At 44.3% G+C, this 22,099-nt stretch overlaps 1 protein-coding gene across 3 annotated transcripts in view; it reads right to left on the bottom strand.

The window, feature by feature from the left end:
* Positions 1-22,099, bottom strand: part of exoc2 (exocyst complex component 2) — a 97,006-nt gene that overhangs the window by 21,464 nt on the left and 53,443 nt on the right. For all 3 annotated transcript variants that reach the window (XM_029707823.1, XM_029707824.1, XM_029707825.1), the window contains 12 exons: positions 21,692-21,811; positions 19,251-19,375; positions 19,085-19,153; positions 18,817-18,974; positions 9,357-9,478; positions 8,463-8,524; positions 8,264-8,344; positions 5,129-5,188; positions 4,004-4,065; positions 3,850-3,916; positions 2,790-2,906; positions 2,114-2,255 (listed from right to left, as the gene is read on the bottom strand). In XM_029707823.1, coding sequence (XP_029563683.1) covers positions 2,114-2,255; positions 2,790-2,906; positions 3,850-3,916; positions 4,004-4,065; positions 5,129-5,188; positions 8,264-8,344; positions 8,463-8,524; positions 9,357-9,478; positions 18,817-18,974; positions 19,085-19,153; positions 19,251-19,375; positions 21,692-21,811 — 1,185 coding nt within the window. The remainder of the gene's footprint in view (positions 1-2,113; positions 2,256-2,789; positions 2,907-3,849; positions 3,917-4,003; positions 4,066-5,128; positions 5,189-8,263; positions 8,345-8,462; positions 8,525-9,356; positions 9,479-18,816; positions 18,975-19,084; positions 19,154-19,250; positions 19,376-21,691; positions 21,812-22,099) is intronic.

The following is a 22,099-nucleotide window of genomic DNA, read 5'->3' as shown; positions in this document are numbered from 1 at the left end:
CGCAAACCAGATGGGATGGCGTATCGCTGCAGAATAACTGTGCCTTGAATTCTAAATAAATCACAGACAGTGTCACCAGCAAAGCAGCCCCACACCATCACACCTCCTCCTCCATGCTTCACCGTAGGAACCACACATATGGATGTCATCCGTTCACCTACTCTGCGTCTCACAAAGACACAGTGGTTGGAACCAAAAATCTCAATTTTGGACTCATCAGACCAAAGGACAGATTTTCACCGGTCTAATCTCCATTGCTCATGTTTCTTGGCCCAAGCAAGTCTCTTATTCTTATTTCATGTCCTTTAGTAGTGGTTTCTTTGCAGCAATTGGATCATGAAGGCCTGATTCACGCAGTCTCTTCTGAAAAGTTGTTGTTGAGATGTGTCTGTTACTTGAACTCTGTGAAGCATTTATTTGGGCTGCAATCCGAGGTGCAGTTAACTCTAATGAACTTATCCTCTGCAGCTGAGGTAACACTGGGTCTTCCTTTCCCGTGGTGGTCCTCATGAGAGCCAGTTTCATCATAGTCCTTGATGGTTTTTGCGACTGAACTTGAAGAAACTTTCAAAGTTCTTGAAATTTTCCAGATTGACTGACCTTCATGTCTTAAAGTAATGATGGACTGTTGTTTCTCTATGCTTATTTGAGCTGTTCTTGCCATAATATGGACTTGGTCTTTTACCAAATAGGGCTATTTTCTGTATAACCCCCCCCCAAAAGGTGGCTACTTTGAAGAATTGTTTAACACTTTTTTGGTTTGTATATGATTACATGTGTTATTTCATAGTTTTGATGTCTTCACTATTATTTTACAATGTAGAAAATTGTCAAAATAAAGAAAAACCTTTGAATGAGTAAGTGTGTCCAAACGTTTGACTGGTACTGTACATTCATGCTACACACACACATCACAACTGCTGCTGCCAGACTCTTATTATGATTGCTAAATACTGCACAATTTAAACACTTGCCCCCCCAATCCCAGCTTTTCCAAAACATGTGTAAACATTGGACTATGAATTGTGCCTTCATGTATTATACTGATGCTAACATGTTTATTATATTCTACTGAGCCATTTACTTTATGTTCCTATTCTTATCTTTTATCATTTCTTATTGTTGTTGGCTTGTGGAGAAGGAACCTGCAAGTAAGCATTTCATTGGACTGTGTATACCATGTGTATGTGTATACCATGTGTATGTGTATACCATGTGTATGTGTATACCATGTGTATGTGTATACCATGTGTATACCATAGTCGTACATACGACTAATCAAACTTGAAACTTTAGCATTGGCTCGTGAAACTAGCACTAACTTCCTTCATACTGGATGCAGAGACACATGGTATTCTGTTGAAGCTAGCGATATTCATAAAATCATTTTGCAGAACCCCTGCAGTGCCTCTATGGAACCTTAGGGGGCTGCAGACCCCAGTTTGAAAACCTCTGCCATAATGTTCCCCAGACAAGCCGTAAGGTTGATTGCTTTTGGAGATAAGCCCTAGAGGATAGATAGGTCAAGGGTTATTATGGGTAAACCCCCCTCTCTCTGTTACATCTGTGGCTTGGTGGAAGAACTCAACATTGCGAATGCAATCTCCACAAACGTCTGCGAAATTGCATTTAAAAGTCTATCGCAGTGTACAGGTGGTTAATCTGTGTTGGTTTGAATACTGGCCTCAGTCCATAATGTCCTGTGATTAAGGTGTGTAAAAAGGTGTGCAGTTGCGCCAATGGACGTAGACAGGTTAGATCAAATCAAATCACATTTGTCACATGCTTGGTAGACAACAGGTGTAGACTAACAGTGAAACACTTACTTACGGGCCCTTCCCAACAATGCAGAGAGAAAATTATAAAAATTAGAGAAATACATTTATGTGTACCTGCAGGTGTACTGTAAATAAGAATTTATTCTTAACTGACTTGCCTAGTTAAATAAAGGTTATATAAAATAAATCAAAGTAGACAGCCTATATCTGTGTGTGTGTGTGTGTGTGTGTGTGTGTGTGTGTGTGTGTGTGTGTGTGTGTGTGTGTGTGTGTGTGTGTGTGTGTGTGTGTGTGTGTGTGAGAGAGAGAGAGAGAGAGAGAGAGTGTGTTTGTACCTGTAGGTGTACTGCAGTCCCTCCAGTCAAAGTATCCAGCGTAGATGCCTGGTTCTAGGGATCCTACGATGGGATCTGACTTCCTCTCGATGTAGGCATCAAACAGACTCTCATCCAGCTCCTTCACTGCATGGACACTCATCTGGAAACAGAGGTAGAGACAAACCTAAACAACACCTGTACACAGCTACACAGACACTCACCTGGAAACAGAGGTAGAGACATCAATCAAATTTCAATGAAATGTACTTAGAAATCGATTCTTACATCAGCAGCTGTCACAAAGTGCTTTTACAGGAACTTGATTTATTTTCTTATAGTCACAATATAGATCCTGGTTTTGAACCAACTGCTTACAGGCCATGTTTCTAAAAAACACAAGCCGTTTACCTGTTTTTACAGGAACAGCCAACCAATATCTGTCTGTATGAGTGTGTGTGTGAGAGAGAAGGAGACTGACTCAGAGATCTGACCTTTAGCTGTTTAAAGAGAAACAGAGAGTAATCGTTCTGCCCCAAAACATCATTTCTCATCAACTCTTTGGTGACAAATCTTCTTCTTCAAAGAACACCAAAAACTAAACACCTAAGGAGCCAGTTAACTGTTTGCTGTTTCTGACAGTTAACTGTGTGTGTGTCTGTTTGTGTCTGTGTTTGTGTGTGTCCTCTCTACTAACCTGTGTGATCCTGTCAGTCCCGGTGAAGCCGTGTTTCTCAAAGTGTTCAGCCATGTTAAGGAAGGTGTGTTTCTCCAGGTACTGACAGTTACTCAGGATGATCAGCAGACGCTGCTCCTATAGAGAGAAAGAGATGCGCACACACACACCGGTAAAAAGTTCAGAATGTTGGATTTGTTATGTTGAGTGATGGTTTATGAGCATCTGTCAGTTAATCTCATCATTGACTCCATCCCTGTTTTAATGGAGTTGAGTAAAATGCTGTTTTACGCCATACTACACACCGGGTTTTCTTCAATGATACAAGGTCAATTATAACAGTTACCTAACTGACAACCTCACTGACAGGATTAGTGTAACAGGTAGTGTTCACTCCTAAAAGAGGAGGTTCTGGTCTTAATAGACAATCTCAAATAATTTGGTTACTGTGGCAACTCCTTTTATTATAAGAATTCTAGTCTTCTATTATTTTTCAACACTTCCAGTCTCTGTAGACCATGTCAATCTATGGCCTACCAGCCCACCGTCTCTTTGAGGCCTTACTGTATTTCAGTGAGATGTCTGGTACTCCATATGATAATGTCTTAAAGTGGTTCTGTAGGCCTGAACTCTGGCATGTGCCCTGAATATTGTCTGGCTGTCTCACCGACTCAGCCCTGCTAGAGATCAGGGGAAACCCCGTCTGCACCCTGCTCTATTTCCCTTTACCAAAAACTCCCCTTTCTCTTCCTCCCCCTCCTCTACACACCCAGGCCCATTCACTCTCATCTGGACACATACAGGAAATTAGGTTGTGTCTGCTTCCTGTCCACAACTAGGAAACAGCATCATAACAGATTGGTTTGGTTTACCAGTGAAGGAGATACACGTGTGTGTGTGTGTGTGTGTGTGTGTGTGTGTGTGTGTGTGTGTGTGTGTGTGTAGGGGGGTTAGATTGTAAGAAAAATAACCCTCATTGAGAACGCTCATTGACATTGGCAATCCTGTAGTGTGAGATTGAGGTAGATTGAGTTCAATTGAGGCCTGTAGTCTCAGTCTGAGAAAATTCAGATCTTCTTACCGGTGTTGCACAGAAGTCTTCCTGAAGGCCACTGAATGAGTCTGGAGAGGCAAGGTCCACTGATATACTGAGAATACACACACATAGTTCAAAAACACACTAACGCAGACACACACAAAATGGCACTGGATGTAAAGTCCCTACCTGTACTCACTGTGAAGTGTCGATGTCTCCATCTGTTTTATTGCTCAGCTGCTCCAGGCAGTTGACAAACACCTGGAAGAGATGTTACAGGTCAGTGTCAGAGACAGGTCAGTCACTCAGGCAACAGTAACAGTCTACTATTTTAAAAAGGAGTGGGGTGAATGGACTGCTCTGTAAACCTACAGTAAACTACATATAACAGGGGTGGGCAACAGGTGGCCCGTGGGCCAAAACCACCCTGCAAGGAAATTGTTTGTTGTAAAAAAAATGGTCACGTGATCGTGTCTCAATGTAATCAAGGTATAAAATTATATTTTTTATTTGAAATTCAATCTCTTTTTGGGCTTAGTTGTGGTCAATTTTCAGTGTTGAAATTATTAGAATTATATTCTGGCCCGCTGACCATCCACTCAGTCAAAAATCAGCACGCGGCTGAATGTAGTTGCCTACCCCTGACCTATCATCTGTAGGGATTCCTATGGTGTAATCCTAGTCATGTATCTACTCTGTACCATACAGTACCTTATTGATCTCCTTAGAGCTTTTTCACCTGCTCTCGAACCTGCTCAGAAAGTACAAGTCTACAATAATTAATACATTTCAACTGAATTTGTGCACTGTAGACCTACAGTAAACTACTAGTAAACTGTAGATATTCCTATGGCGAAATATGATGTAATCCTTATCTTTACTCTATAGTACTATACCTTCATGATCCTCTCACAGAGCTTCCTGGTCCATTCCTGCTACAAAGGTAAAAGGCTACAATAATCTAAGGGCCGGTTTCCCGGACATAGATGAAGCCTAATCCAGTACTAAAAAGCATTCTTAATGGAGATTCTCCATTGAAGGTGTTGACTAGTCTTAATCTGTGTCCTGGAAACCGTTCCTAAATGTCTACTGAATTTGAGCATTGTAGCAATAAACTACCTGTGACCTGTAGGAGTCCCTTCACTAGAGTGAAATATACTGTACACCTATTCTCTTGTGATAGTAGTACCATAAATTCATGCTAACTACAGTACCAGTAAACTGAAGGGATTCCTATGTTGAACTATACCGTAATCTTAATCGCTAATCTGTATTATTGTGGTGAAATATAGTGTAAACCTAGTCTGTAGTGACAGTACAGTACCCTCATGATGTCCACACAGAGCTCTGAGGCTTGATCTTGGGCCTGATCCAACTGGAGGATCTGAAGACAAGAGAGGAGGGTTAGACAGCATAGTGCATAAAACCAACTATCACGCAGTAATGTGGTCCAATACACCACCATCCATACTGAACAAAAATATAAACACAACATGTAAAGTGTTGGTCCCATGTTTCATGAGCTGAATAAATCAAGATCCCAGAAATGTTCCTTGCGCACAAAAAGCTTCTTTCTCTCCAATTTTGTGCACAAATTTGTTTACATCCCTGTTATTGAGCATTTCTCCTTTGCCAAGATAATCTATCCACCTGACAGGTGTGGCATATCAAGAAGCTGAATAAACAGCATGATCATTACACAGGTGCACCTTGTGCTCTGGACAATAAAAGGACACTCTAAAATGTGCAGTTTTGTCACACAACACAAGCCACAGATGTCTCAAGTTTTGAGGGAGCACGCAATTGGCATGTTGACTGCAGGAATGTCCACCAGAGCTGTTGCCAGATAATTTAATGTTAATTTCTCTACCATAAGCCGCCCCCAACATTGTTTTAAAGAATTTGTCAGTACATCCAACCGGTCTCACAACCGCAGACCACGTGTAACCACGCCAGCCCAGTACCACCACATCTGGCTTCTTCATCTGCGGGATTGTCTGAGACCAGCCACCAGGACAGCTGATGAAATTGTTGGTTTGGACAACCAAATCATTTCTGCACAAACTGTCAGAAACCGTCTCAGGGAAGCTCATCTGCATGTTCGTTGTCCTCACCAGGGTCTTGACCTGACTGCAGTTTGGCGTCATAACCGACTTCAGTGGGAAAATGCTCACCTTCGATTGCCACTGGCACGCTGGAGAAGTGTGCTCTTCACGGATGAATCCGGTTTCAACTGTACCGGGCAGATGGCAGACAGCGTGTATGGTGTCGTGTGGGCGAGCGGTTTGCTGATGTCAATGTTGTTAACCTCTACGGGCCACGGGGGCAGTATTGAGAATTTTGAAAAAAATATGTGCCCATTTTTAACTGCCTCCTACACCAACTCAGAAGCTAGGATATGCATATTATTAACACATTCGGATAGAAAACACTCTGAATTTTCTAAAACAGTTTGAATGGTGTCTGTAAGTATAACAAAACTCATATTGCAGGCAGAAACCTGAGAAAAATAGATTAAAAAAAATGAGAATTTTGTGGCTGTACTATTTAGTGTCATTGTTTTAAAGATACCACAGTGAGAAAGGATTCAGTTCGCAACTCCTACGGCTTCCACTAGATGTCAACGATCTTTAGAAAGTTGTTTGAAGCATCTGTGATAAATACACACCGAATTAGAAAGCTTACAAGTTGACACGTCATCACTTCATTTTTTGCGCCTGCGCATGAATCTGAGAAGAGTGCCTTTGTCATTATCGTTTATTCTAGACACTTGATAGGTTGTGTGAAAATATTACTGATGTTTACTGATGTTTCACGTTAAAAATGGAACAAAAGATTAGTGCTAAACAACGTTTGACATGTTTAAACAAACGTAAATAGATTATTTACTAGGTTTTCTTTAGTTTTTCGACGTGACTTTACACTGCCCACCTCATTTTGTGGGAGCCTACTGAACGCTAACTATTTGGACATAAATTATGAACTTTGTCAAAAGAAACCACATTTGTTCTGGACCTGGGATCTCTGGCAGCGCCTTCTGATGGAGATAATCAAAGGTAAGGGGATATTTAGAATGTTATTATCGATATTAGATGATGCTAATGCTAACGGTATAGCTTAGCTTAGCTTAGCATATAGCTTATTGTTGTTAGCATAGTACCCAGTTTATACAAAATGTGATTTCCCAGTAAAGTTATTTTGAGATCTGGCCCTTCGGTAGCAATTACGAGATGATAATATATTATTCTTTGAATGACAATATTATAATTTACCAATGTTTTCGAATAGTAATTCCGTGATTTGTAATGCTGGATTCACTGGGTGCATTCGAGCCGAAAAAAATTCTGAATTTCACCGCGACTGTAAATGCTGTTTTTGGATATAAATATGAACTTGATGGAACTAAAAATGCATGTATTGTATAACATAATGTCCTATGAGTGTCATCTGATGCAGATTGTCAAAGGTAAGTGCATAATTCTAGCTAGTTTTCTGTCTGTTGATGCCCTTCTTTGAATTGGCTAAACATTACACGCAGCTATTGTCAATGTACTCTCCTCACATAACCTAACTTTATGCATTCTCCGTAATGCCTCTGAAAATCGGACAGCGTGGTTAGATTTAGGAGATATATCTTTCAAATGGAGGAAAATAGTTGATTATTTGATTTTTTGAAATGATTACTCTTGCAGTTTTGAATTCCCCGCCATGGTCACATGACAATGAATCCCAATACCGGGATAAGATCGGGATAAGATCCTCAACAGGTTAACAGAGTGCCCCATGGTGGCGGTGGGGTTATAGTATGGGCAGGCATAAGCTATGGACAACGAACACAATTGCATTTTATCGATGGCAATTTGAATGCACAGAGACACCATGATAAGATCCTGAGGCCCAATGTCGTGCCAATCATCCACCGCCATCACCTGTTTAAGCATGATAATGCACGACCCCATGTCGCAAGGGTCTGTACACAATTCCTGGAAGTTGAACATCTCCCAGTTCTTCCATGGCCTGCATACTCACCAGACATTGAGCATGTTTTGGATGCTCTGGATCGATGTGCACGACAGCGTGTTCCAGCTCCCACATTCCACAGGCCACAATCAACAGCCTGATCAACTCCACGTAAAGGAGACGTGTCGCGCTGCATGAGGCAAAAGGTGGTCACACCAGATACGGACTGGTTCTCTGATCCACGCCCCTACCATATTTATTAAGGTATCTGTGACGACCAGATGCATATCTGTAATCCCAGTCATGTGAAATCCATAGATTAGAGTCTAATGAATGTATTTAAATTGACTGATGACCTTATATGAACTGTAACTCAGTAAAATCTTTGAAATTGTTGCATGTTGCGTTTATATGATTGTTCAGTGCAATTCACATACATAAATAAGGTAGTTCACATAGATGAATGAGGTTCTGTTATAGTGTATAGTGTGTTCCTTACATTGACCTCCCCAGGTTTGGTCTCCATGGGTTCTTTGAGTGACTGCAGCATCTGCACCATGCACTGCTCAAACTGGGCTGGCTGCACACGACACAACACACAAATCAGATATATAGATTATACCATGACATATTTTTCATCATATCTTACTATATAATAAATCATGATATATCACAAAGTATAGTAAATATAGCTTTACCAAGCTGGTGATTCCTTCATTGTCTACGACCCAGTCCTCTTTCTCTGCAAGCCTTTTGACATCTGACAAAATGCATACACAAACATAAATCACTGTAGGGGCAACAAACACATTTCACATTATTTTTGATCACTATCAAATTAAATAATGGTACTACATACTCGTGAACAAGTGAAGAGCCATGATCAGTTCACATGACATTTTAAATAGAACTGTTTGGTGGAAGACCGCAAAAGAAAGTGAAATGACCCTCTAAACTAGTGAATGACTACCTTCAAAACCACATGAGCTGTTACTATCAACCTGAGTTTCTATAGATCTAGGGCCACAGTCAGAATGACCAACAGAGTTTAACCACAAAACCCCCTTTCACAAACACTTTCTCTTTCACTAACCTCACCTTACCTAACCCACCTCGGCCCCTTTCTCGATCTCTCTCCTCCTTCTGCCCCTGTCTTCCGGGTCCCATTTCCTCTTCCTTCCTCCCCTCTCCTCTCTCCCATATCTCCTCTCTCACCCTCTGTGGTGTGGTGCAGGGTGACCAGTAGACAGTGATGTCTCAGTTCCCATCCCCTCCCTTCCTCCCTCACCCTCTGCGGTGTGGTGCAGGGTGACCAGTAGACAGTGATGTCTCAGTTCCCATCCCCTCCCTCCCCTCCTCCCTCACCCTCTGTGGTGTGGTGCAGGGTGACCAGTAGACAGTGATGTCTCAGTTCCCATCCCCTGCCTTCCTCCCTCACCCTCTGCGGTGTGGTGCAGGGTGACCAGTAGACAGTGATGTCTCAGTTCCCATCCCCTCCCTCCCCTCCTCCCTCACCCTCTGTGGTGTGGTGCAGGGTGACCAGTAGACAGTGATGTCTCAGTTCCCATCCCCTCCCTCCCCTCCTCCCTCACCCTCTGTGGTGTGGTGCAGGGTGACCAGTAGACAGTGGTGTCTCAGCTCCAACAGTAGATCCTGGATCACCTGCAGCAGATCATTAGGGATCTCCAGAGCAACCAGAGCTTCAAAAATGATTCTGAGAGACGAGAGAGACGAGAGAGACGAGAGAGACGAGAGACGAGAGCGAAAAAGAGAATGTTGTAGTGGAGGAGGGATTGGGGGTCTGGAATATGGGGAATAAAGTCATTGACACACACATGCTCGCACAAACAAACACTAGAGTGAGGTGTCCATACGTGACAGTGTGTATGACACTAGAGTGAGGTGTCCATACGTGACAGTGTGTATGACACTAGAGTGAGGTGTCCATACGTGACAGTGTGTATGACACTAGAGTGAGGTGTCCATACGTGACAGTGTGTATGACACTAGAGTGAGGTGTCCATACGTGACAGTGTATATGGCACTAGAGTGAGGTGCACATACCTGACAGCGTGTATCAAAAAAAAGAATGTATTTGTCAAATGCACCGAATACAATACAAGGTGTAGACCTGACAGTGAAATGTTTACTTACAAGCCCTTAACCAACAAAGCAGTTCTAAGAAAAATATGTGTTAAGTAAAAAAAAAGATAAGTAAAAAAATAATAAATAAAAGCAACAAATAATTAAAGAGCAGCAGTAAAATAACAATAGCGAGGCTATATACAGGGGCTACCGTTACAGAGTCACTGTGGGGTGGCACCTATTAGTCGAGGTAACATGTACAGTTAAAGTTGGAAGTTTACATACACCTTAGCCAAATACATTTAAACTCAGTTTCACAATTCCTGACATTTAATCCTAGTAAAAATTCAGTTAGGATCATCACTTTATTTTAAGAATGTGAAATGTCAAAATAATAGTAGAGAGAATGATTTATTTCAGCTTTTATTTCTTTCATCACATTCCCAGTGGGTCAGATATACACTCAATTAGTATTTGGTAGCATTGCCTTTAAATTGTTTAACTCCACAAGCTTCCCACAATAAGTTGGGTGAATTTTGGCCCATTCCTCCTGACAGAGATCCAACCCGGATGTCCTAGCCGTGTCTGAATCCTGGCTTAGGAAGACCACCAAAAACTCTCAAATCGCCACCCCTAACTACAACATTTTCAAACAAGATAGAACGGCCAAAGGGCGGTGTTGCAATCTACTGCAGAGATGGCCTGCAGAGTTCTGTCCTACTATCCAGGTCTGTACCCAAACAATTTGAACTTTTAAAAATCCACCTCTCTAAAAACAAGTCTCTCACCGTTGCCACCTGCTATAAACCACCCTCTGCCCCCAGCTGTGCTCTGGACACCATATGTGAACTGACTGCCCCCCCATCTATCTTCAGAGCTTGTGCTGCTAGGTGACCTAAACTGGGACATGCTTAACACCCCAGCCACCCTACAATCTAAGCTTGATGCCCTCAATCTCACACATATTATCAATGAACCTACCAGGTACCACCCCAAAGCCGTAAACAAGGGCACCCTCATAGATATCATCCTAACCAACTTGCCCTCTAAATACACCTGTGCTGTTTTCAACCAAGATCTCAGCGATCACTGCCTCATTGCCTGCATCCGTAATGGGTCAGCGGGTCAAACGACCTCCACTCATCACTGTCAAACGCTCCCTGAAACACTTCAGCGAGCAGGCCTTTCTAATCGACCTGGCCTGGGTATCCTGGAAGGATATTGACCTCATCCCTTCAGTAGAGGATGCCTGGATATATTTTTTAAATGCCTTCCTCACCATCTTAAATAAGCATGCCCCATTCAATAAATGTAGAACCAGGAACAGATATAGCCCTTGGTTCTCTCCAGACCTGACTGCCCTTAACCAACACAAAAACATACTGTGGCGTTCTGCATTAGCATCGAACAGCCCCCGTGATAAGCAACTTCTCAGGGAAGTTAGAAACCAATATACACAGGCAGTTAGAAAAGCAAAGGCTAAAAAAGGCTAAGCAGAAATGTACTTCCTGCAACACAAACTCAAAAAAGTTCTGGGACACTGTAAAGTCCTTGGAGAATAAGAGCACCTCCTCCCAGCTGCCCACTGCACTGAGGATAGGAAACTCTGTCACCACCAATAAATCCACTATAATTGAGAATTTCAATAAGCATTTTTCTACGGCTGGCCATGCTTTCCACCTGGCTACCCCTACCCCGGTCAACAGCACTGCACCCCCCACAGCAACTCGCCCAAGCCTTCCCCATTTCTCCTTCTCCCAAATCCAGTCAGCTGATGTTCTGAAAGAGCTGCAAAATCTGGACCCCTACAAATCAGCCGAGCTAGACAATCTGGACCCTTTCTTTCTAAAATTATCTGCCCAAATTATTGCAACCCCTATTACGAGCCTGTTCAACCTCTCTTTCGTGTCACCTGAGATTCCCAAAGATTGGAAAGCAGCTGCGGTCATCCCCCTCTTCAAAGGGGGGGACACTCTTGACCCAAACTGCTACAGACCTATATCTATCCTACCCTGCCTTTCTAAAGTCTTCGAAAGCCAAGTCAACAAACAGATTACCGACCATTTCGAATCCCACCGCACCTTCTCCGCTATGCAATCTGGTTTCAGAGCTGGTCATGGGTGCACCTCAGCCACGCCCAAGGTCCTAAACGATATCTTAACCACCATCGATAAGAAACAATACTGTGCAGCCATATTCATTGACCTGGCCAAGGCTTTCCACTCTGTCAATCACCACATCCTCATCAGCAGACTCAACAGCCTCGGTTTCTCAAAGGATTGCTTTGTCTGGTTCACCAACCACTTATCTGATAGAGTTCAGTGTGTCAAATCGGAGGGCCTGTTGTCCGGGCCTCTGGCAGTTTCTATGGGGGTGTCACAGGGTTCAATTCTTGGGCCGACTCTTTTCTCTGTATACATCAATGATGTCGCTCTTGCTGCTGGTGAGTCTCTGATCCACCTCTACGCAGACGACACGATTCTGTATACTTCTGGCCCTTCTTTGGACACTGTGTTAACTACCCTCCAGACGAGCTTCAATGCCATACAACTCTCCTTCCGTTGCCTCCAAATGCTCTTAAATAGAAGTAAAACTAAATGCATGCTCTTCAACCGATCGCTGCCTGCACCTGCCCACCCATCCAGCATCACTACTCTGGACGGTTCTGACTTAGAATATGTGGACAACTACAAATACCTAGGTGTCTGGTTAGACTGTAAACTCTCCTTCCAGACTCACATCAAACATCTCCAATCCAAAGTTAAATCTAGAATTGGCTTCCTCTTTCACAACAAAGCATCTTTCACTCATGCTGCGAAACATACCCTCGTAAAACTGACCATCCTACAGATCCTCGACTTCGGCGACGTCATTTACAAAATAGCCTCCAATACCCTACTCAATAAATTGGATGCAGTCTATCACAGTGCCATCCGTTTTGTCACCAAAGCCCCATATACACTACCCACCACTGTGACCTGTACGCTCTCGTTGGCTGGCCCTCGCTTCATACTCGTCGCCAAACCCACTGGCTCCAGGTCATCTACAAGACCCTGCTAGGTAAAGTTCCCCCCTATCTCAGCTCGCTGGTCACAATAGCAGCACCCACCTGTAGCACGCGCTCCAGCAGGTATATCTCTCTGATCACCCCCAAAGCCAATTCCTCCTTCGGCCGCCTCTCCTTCCAGTTCTCTGCTGCTAATGACTGGAATGAACTACAAAAACCTCTAAAACTGGAAACACTTATCTCCCTCACTAGCTTAATTGTAAATGAGAACTTGTTCTCAACTTGCCTACCTGGTTAAATAAAGGTGAAATAAAAAAATAAATAAAAGAGCTGGTGTAACTGAGTCAGGTTTGTTTGGCTCCTTGCTCGCACACGCTTTTTCAGTTCTGCCCACACATTTTCTGTTGGAATGAGGTCAGGGCTTTGGCATGGCCACTCCAATACTTTGACTTTGTTGTCCTTAAGCCATTTTGCCACAACTTTGGAAGTATGCTTGAGGTCATTGTCCATTTGGAAGACCCATTTGCAACCAAGCTTTAACTTCCTGACTGATGTCTTGAGATGTTGCTTCAATATATCCACACAATTATTCTTCCTCATGATGTCATCTACTTTGTGAAAGCAGAAAAGCACCCCCACAACATGATGCTGCCACCCCCGTGCTTCACGGTTGGGATGGTGTTCTTCAGCTTGCAAGCCTCCCCCTTTTTCCTCCAAACATAACGATGGTCATAATGGCCAAACAGTTCTATTTTTGTTTCATCAGACCAGAGGACATTTCTCCAAAAAGTACGATCTTTGTCCCCATGTGCAGTTGCAAAACGTAGTCTGGCTTTTTTATGGCGGTTATGGAGCAGTGGTTTCTTCCTTGCTGAGCGGCCTTTCAGGTTATGTCGATATAGGACTTGTTTTACTGTGGATATAGATACTTTTGTACCTGTTTCCTCCAGCATCTTCACAAGGTCCTTTGCTGTTGTTCTGGGATTGATTTGCGCTTTTCGCACCAAAGTACGTTCATCTCTAGGAGACAGAACGTGTCTCCTTCCTGAGCGGTATGATGGCTGATTGGTCCCATGGTGTTTATACTTGCGTACTATTGTTTGTAGAGATGAACGTGGTACCTTCAGGCGTTTGAAAATTGCTCCCAAGGATGAACCAGACTTGTGGAGGTCTACAATTTTTATTCTGAGGTCTTGGCTGATTTCTTTTGATTTTCCCATGATGTCAAGCAAAGTTTGATGGTAGGCCTTGAAATACATCCACAGGTACACCTCCAATTGACTCAAATGATGTCAATTAGCCTATCAGAAGCTTCTAAAGCCATGACATCATTTTCTGGAACTTCCCAAGCTGTTTAAAGGCACAGTCAACTTAGTGTATGTAACCTTCTGACCTACTGGAATTGTGATGCAGTGAATTATAAGTGAAATAATCTGTTTGTAAACAATTGTTGGAAATATTACTTGTGTCATGCACAAAGTAGATGTTCTTACCGACTTGCCAAAACTACAGTTTGTTAACAAGAAATTTGTGGAGTGGTTGAAAAACAAGTTATAATGACTACAATGAACTGTATGTAAACTTCCGACTTCAACTGTACATATAGGTTCACATATATAATTCGTAAGAATCCAAACAACTTCACAGATCTTCATTGTAAAAGCGTTTAAACACTGTTTCCCATGCTTGTTCAATGAACCATAAACAATTAATGAACATGCACCTGTGGAACAGTCGTTAAGACACTAACAGCTTACAGACGGTAGGCAATTAAGGCCACAGTTATGAAAACTTAGGACACTAAAGAGGCCTTTCTACTGACTGAAAAATACCAAAGAAAGATGCCCAGGGACCCTGCTCATCTGCGTGAATGTGCCTTAGGCATGCTGCAAGGAGGCATGAGGACTGCAGATGTGGCAAGGGCAATAAATTGCAATGTCTGTACCGTGAGATGCCTAAGACAGCGCTACAGGGAGACAGGATGGACAGCTGACCATCCTCGCAGTGGCAGACCACGTGCAACAACACCTGCACAGGATCGGTACATCCAAACATCACACCTGCGGGACAGGTACAGGACGGCAACAACAACAGCCCGAGTTACACCAGGTACGCACAATCCATCCATCAGTGTTCAGACTGTCCGCAATAGGCTGAGAGAGGTTGGACTGAGGGCTTGTAGACCTGTTGAAAGGCAGGTCCTCACCAGACATCACCAGCAACAACGTCGCCTATGGGCACAAGCCCACCGTCGCTGGACCAGACAAGACTGGCAAAAAGTGCTCTTCACTGATGAGTCGCGGTTTTCTCTCACCAGGGGTGATGGTCGGATTTGCGTTTATCGTCGAAGGAATGAGCGTTACACCGAGTCCTGTACTCTGGAGCGGGATCGATTTGGAGGTGGAAGGTCCGTCATGGTCTGGGGCGGTGTGTCACAGCATCATTGGACTGAGCTTGTTGTCAATGCAGGCAATCTCAACATTGTGCATTACAGGGAAGACATCCTCATCCCTCATGTGGTGCCCTACCTGCAGGCTCATCCTGACATGACCCTCCAGCATGACAATGCCACCAGCCATACTTCTCGTTCTGTGCATGATTTCCTGCAAGACAGAAATGTCAGTGTTCTGCCATGGCCAGCAAAGAGCCCGGATCTCAATCCCATGAGCATGTCTGGGACCTGTTGGATCGGAGGGTGAGGGCTAGGGCCATTCCCCCCAGAAATGTCCGGGAACTTGCAGGTGCCTTGGTGGAAGAGTGGGGTAACATCTCACAGCAAGAACTGGCAAATCTGGTGCAGTCCATGAGGAGATGCACCGAATACAATACAAGGTGTTAATGCAGCTGGTGGCCACACCAGATACTGACTGTTACTTTTGATTTTGACCCCCCCCTTTGTTCAGGGACAAATTATTCAATTTCTGTTAGTCACATGTCTGTGGAACTTGTTTAGTTTATGTCTCAGTTGTTGAATCTTATGTTCATACAAATATTTACACATGTTAAGTTTGCTGAAATTAAACAGAGTTGACAGTGAGAGGACGGGTAGCCTGGGTAGCCATTTGATTAGCTGTTCAGGAGTCCTATGGCTTCGGAGTAGAAGCTGTTGAGAAGCCTTTTGGACCTAGACTTGGTGCTCCGGTACCGCTTGCCGTGCAGTAGCAGAGAGAACAGTCTACGACTAGGGTGGCTGGAGTCTTTGACCATTTTTAGGGCCTTCCTCTGACACTGCCTGGTATAGAGGTCCTGGATGGCAGGAAGCTTCCAGTAATGTACTGGGCCGTACGCACTACCATCTGTACTGTCTTGCGGTCAGAGGCCGTTCAGTTGCCATACCAGGCAGTGATGCAACCAGTCAGGATGCTCTTGATGGTGCAGCTGTAGCACTTTTTGAGGAACTGAGGACCCATGTCAAATATTTTGTCTCCTAAGGGGGGATAGGTTTTGTCATGCCCTCTTCACGACTGTCTTGGTGTGCATGGACAATGATATGGAGGATATGATATGGTGGTGATGTGGACACCAAGGAACTTGAAACTCTCAACCTGCTCCACGACAGCCCCGTCGATGAGAATGGGGGCATGCTCGGTCCTCCTCTTCCTGTAGTCCACAATCATCTCCTTTGTCTTGATCACGTTGAGGGAAAGGTTGGCGTCCTGGCACCACACGGCCAGGTCTCTGACCTCCTCCCTATAGGCTGTCTCATCGTTGTCAGTGATCAGGCCTACCACTCATGTCATCAGCAAAATGAATGATTGTATTGGAGTCATGCTTGGCCATGCAGTCATGAGTGAACAGGGAGTACAGAAGGGGACTCAGCAAGCACCCCTGGGGGTCCCCGTGGTGAGGATCAGCGTGGCGGATGTGTTGTTACCGACCATTACCACCTGGGGCGGCCCATCAGGAAGTCCAGGATCCAGTTGCAGAGGGAGGTGTTTAGTCCCAGGGTCCTTAGCTTAGTGATAAGCTTTGAGGGCACTATGGTGTTGAACGCTGAGCTGTAGTCAATGAATAGCATTCTCACATAGGTGTTCCTTTTGTCCAGGTGGGAAAGGGCAGTGTGGAGTGCAATAGAGATTGCATCATCTGTGGCTCTGTTGGGGCGGTATGCAAATTGGAGTGGGTCTAGGGTTTCTGGGATAATGGTGTTGATGTGAGCCATGACCAGCATTTCAAAGCACTTCATGGCTACAGACGTGAGTGCTACGGGTCGGTAGTCATTTAGGCAGGTTACCTTAGTGTTCTTGGGCACAGGGACTATGGTGGTCTACTTGAAACATGTTGGTATTACAGACTCAGACATGGAAAGGTTGAAAATGTCAGGAAAGACACTTGCCAGTTGGTCAGCGCATGCTCGGAGTACATGTCCTTGTAATCCGTCTGGCCCTGCGGCCTTGTGAATGTTGACCTGTTTAAAGGCCTTACATCGGCTACGGAGAGAGTGATCACAAAGTCGTCCGGAACAGCTGATGCTCTCATGCATGTTTCAGTGTTACTTGCCTCAAAGCAAGCATATAAGCAATTTAGCTCGTCTGGTTGGCTTGTGTCACTGTGCAGCTCACGGCTGTGCTTCCCTATGTTGTCTGTAATAGTTTGCAAGCCCTACCACATCCGACGAGCGTCAGAGCCGGTGTAGTACGATTCGATCTTAGTCCTGTATTGATGCTTTGCCTGTTTGATGGTTCGTCGGAGGGCATTGCGGGATTTCTTATAAGCTTCCAGGTTAGAGTCTCAGTACAGATGTTGCCTGTAATCCTTGACTTCTGGTTGGAAATTGTACGCAGACACTTTGGGGACGACGTCATCGATTCACTTATTGATGAAGCCCGTGACTGATGTGGTGTACTCCTCAATGCCATCGGAAGAATCCCGGAACATATTCCAGTCTGTGCTAGCAAAACAAAACTGTAGCTTAGTATCTGCTTCATCTGACCACTTTTTTTATTGACCGAGTCACTGGTGCTTCCTGCTTTAGTTTTTGTTTGTTAGCAGGAATCAGGAGGATAGAATTATGGTCAGATTTGTCAAATGGAGGGCGAGGGAGAGCTTTGGATATGCGTCTCTGTGTGTGGAGTAAAGGTGGTCTAGTTATTTTTCCTCTGCTTGCACATGTGACATGCTGGTAGAAACGAGGTAAAATGGATTTATGTTTCCCTGCATTAAAGTCCCCAGCCACTAGGAGCGCCGCCTCTGGATGAGTGTTTTCCTGTTTGCTTATGGGCGTATACAGCACATTGAGTGCGGTCTTCGTGTCAGCATCAGTTTGTGGTGGTAAATAGACAGCTACGAAGAATATAGATGAAAACTCTCTTGGTAAATAGTGTGGTCTACAGCTTATCATGAGATACTCTATCTCAGGCGAGCAAAACCTCGAGACTTCCTTAGAAATTGTGAAAAAGCTGTTGTTTACAAATATACATAGAACGCCACCCCTTGTCTTACCAGAGGCTACTGTTCTGTCCTGCCGATACAGTGTGTCCCGCCAGCTGTATGTTATTCCTGTCGGCATTCAGCCATGACTCGATGAAACATAAGATATTGCAGTTTTTAATGTCTTGTTGGTAGGATATACGTGCTTGTAGTTTGTCTATTTTATTATCCAATGATTGTACGCTGGCTGATAGGACCAATGGTAAATGCAAATTACCCACTCGCTGCCGGACCCTTACAAGGCACCCCGACCTTCGTCTTTGATATCCCTGTCTCTTTCTCCAGCGAATGACGGGGATGAGGGACTTGTCGGGTGTCTGGAGTTAATCCCTCTCGTCCGACTAGTTAAAGAACAAATCGTCTTTCAATACGAGGTGAGTAATCGCTGTCCTGTGGCTGTCCGGTGGCAGAAACAATATGTTCAAATCATGCGAAAAAACAGACAATAGCACAATTGGTTAGGAGACCAATAAAACTGCAGCCATTCTCTCTGGCGCCATCATCAATACACTAGAGCGAGGTGTCCATACCTGACAGTGTGTATGACCTGTGTGAGCCAGGGTCCAGTGAGTTCAGTCTTACTCTCCCAGCCCCCATACAGCCTCAGCTCCAGCTCTGTCAGTGTAGAGGGGAGGAGAGCACCTCTCACCAGCTTCACCAGGCGATGGGTCACCTCCTCAATCATTTTCTACAGAGATATCAAATATATAACACAAACCATTTCAGGAAGTAAAACTACACACAGAAAGAGAGTCTTCTGAAGTTTACCAAAAGTATATCTAACTCAACAAAACGTACCTTAAAGTCGTTCTGTCTCTGTCTGGCATTCTTCTTCGATTTCTCCACCTGGCCAGATTTCTCACCAGTCTGTTTAAACAACAGACACAGTGCTTGAGGACTGATATAGGTGTGTACAGAGAGTATGTGTGTGTGTGTGTGTGTGTGTGTGTGTGTGTGTGTGTACCTCGCTGAAGAGGCTGCCATTGACGTAAGAGATCCAGAGCTTCCAGAAGTTGGGCAGCTGGCCAATCACCACGTCCGACAGCTTCTCCACAAACTGCACCTGCTGGGGCATCTCATAACGCCAGGCTACAACACACACAGGAGACAGACAGGTTACAGACCACAGACAGACAGGTTACAGACCACAGGTAGACAGGTTACAGGCAGACAGGTTACAGACCACAAGCAGACAGGTTACAGAGAGACAAGAGAATGTAGTGGAGTTATATAGTGTTGTACATAAAGATACAGTATAGTTCACGATGAAGCATTACAAATCTACATTGTCCACAACACAGGTTGAGAATCGCTGGTAGTGTGTGTATAGACGGCATCACTAGCCACGTCCTCAGAGTATGCACAGACCAGCTGGCTGGGGTGTTTACGGACATATTCAATCTTTCCCTATCCAGTCTGCTGTCCCCACTTGCTTCAAGATGTCCACCATTGTTCCTGTACCCAAGAAAGCAAAGGTAACTGAACTAAATTACTATCGCCCCGTAGCATTCACTTATGTCATCATGAAGTGCTTTGAGGGGCTAGTTAAGGATCATATCACCTCTACCTTACCGGACACCCTAGACCCACTTCAATTTGCTTACCGTCCCAATAGATCCACAGACGATGCAATCGCCATCGCACTGCACACTGCCCTACGGCCCAGCAGTGGGACGGGACCGCAGTGTAGCAGGTGGAAAGCTTCAAGTTCCTTGGTGTACACATCACTGACAATCTGAAATGGTCCACCCACACAGACAGTGTGGTGAAGAAGGCGCAACAGGGCCTCTTCAACATCAGGAGGCTGAAGAAATTTGGCTTGGCACCTAAAACCCTCACAAACCTTTACAGATGTACAATTGAGAGCATCCCCTCGGGCTGTTTCACCGCCTGGTACGGCAACTGCACCGCCCGCAACCACAGGGCTCTCCAGACGGTGGTGCGGTCTGCCCAACATACCACCGGGGGTAAACTACCTGCCCTCCATGACACCTACAGCACCCGATGTCACAGGAAGGCCAAAAAGATCAACAAGGACAACAACCACCCGAGCCACTGTCTGTTCACCCCACTATCATCCAGAAGGCGAGGTCAGTACAGGTGCATCAAAGCTGGGACCGAGAGACTGAAAAACAGCTTCTATCTCAAGGCCATCAGACTGTGAAATTGCCATCACTAGGCGGCTTCCACACGGTTACGTAACCCTGCACCTTAGAGGCTGCTTCCCCACTTACATAGACTTGAAATCACTGACCACTTAATAATGGAACACTAGTCACTTTAATAATGTTTGCATATTTTGCCTTTACTCATCTCATATGTATATACTGTATTCTATTCTACTGTATTTTAGTCTATGCCACTCTGACATTGTTCATCCTAATATTTAAATATTCCTTAATTCCATTCTTTTACTTTTAGATGTGTGTATTGTTGTGAATTGTTAGATACTACTGCACTGTTGGAGCTAGAAACACAAGCATTTCGCTACAGCCGCAATAACATCTGTTAAATATGTGTATGTTACAAATTTCAATTAACTTGATATATTGTTATACTGTACTGTAATCAAATCAAACTTTGACACATGCGCAGAATACAACATGTGTAGACCTTACCGTGAAATGCTTACTTACAAGCCCTTAACCAACAGTGCAGTTCAAGAAGAGTTAAGAAGATATTTACCAAATAATCTAAAGTAAAAAAAAATGTAAGTAACACAAAATAACAATAACGAGGCTATATACACATGGTACCGGTACCGAGTCAATGTGCGTGGGTACAGGTTAGTCGAGGTAATTTGTACATATAGGTAGGGGTGAAGTGACTATGCATAGATAATAAACAGCGAGTAGCAGCAGTGTAAAAAACAAATGGGGGGGGGGGGGGGGGTCAATGTAAATAGTCCGGTGGCCATTTGATTAATTGTTCAGCAGTCTTATGGCTTGGGAGTAGAAGCTGTTAAGGAGCCTTTTGGTCCTAGACAAATTGAGCTCCCGAGTGGCGCAGCGTTCTAAGGCACTGCATCTCAGTGCTTGAGGCATCACTACAGACACCCTGGTTCGAATTCAGGCTGTATCAGGCCCATAGGACTCCAAATCCCAGCGTCGTCCAGGGTTTGGCCGGGGTAGGCCGTCATTGTAAATAAGAATTTGTTCTTAACTGACTTGCCTAGTTAAATAAAGGTTAAATAAAAATTTTGACCCCCTTTGTTCAGGGACACATTATTCAATTTCTGTTAGGTCACATGTCTGTGGAACTTGTTCAGTTAATGTCTCAGTTGTTGAATCTTGTTTTGTTCATACAAATATTTACACGTTAAGTTTGCTGAAAATAAACGCAGTTGACAGTGAGAGGACGTTTCTTTTTTTGCTGAGTTTATATAGTGTAGCTAGTGTTACTCACTGCTGGGGCGGGGGGTACGCAGACTGCACCCCCTCTTCAGAGAAGCTGTGTCCCTGATCCTACTGAGGGCCGACGGGCGAGGGTCCCCCTCTAGATCCAGGGCTATGGCCCCCAACCCCACTGAGATGGAGAGATAGAGAGGTAGAGAGAGAGAGCAAGACAGAGAGCGAGAGAGATGAACCCACAGGATCAAATACTTGAGAGATTAAATCAACCGTTTTCATAATAACTCCACATTCCTCAATAATCTCAGCAGGCTTTCACACCAAACAATCCCCTCCTCCTTTATTTATTTGTCTTCTGATCCATCTCTCCCCTTGCCGGCGATGGAGAGAATGCCCCGTTGTTTCAGAGTGATGAGCGAGAGAGGAGGAGGTGAAGGGAGCAAAGGGGAGCTGAGGAGAGGGC

This window comes from Salmo trutta, chromosome 22 (genome assembly GCF_901001165.1).
Source record: "Salmo trutta chromosome 22, fSalTru1.1, whole genome shotgun sequence".
In the NCBI taxonomy this organism is placed as follows: Eukaryota; Metazoa; Chordata; class Actinopteri; order Salmoniformes; family Salmonidae; genus Salmo; species Salmo trutta.
Note: the sequence above shows the minus strand (reverse complement) of the source record. Positions and strands in the feature narration are given on the sequence as shown.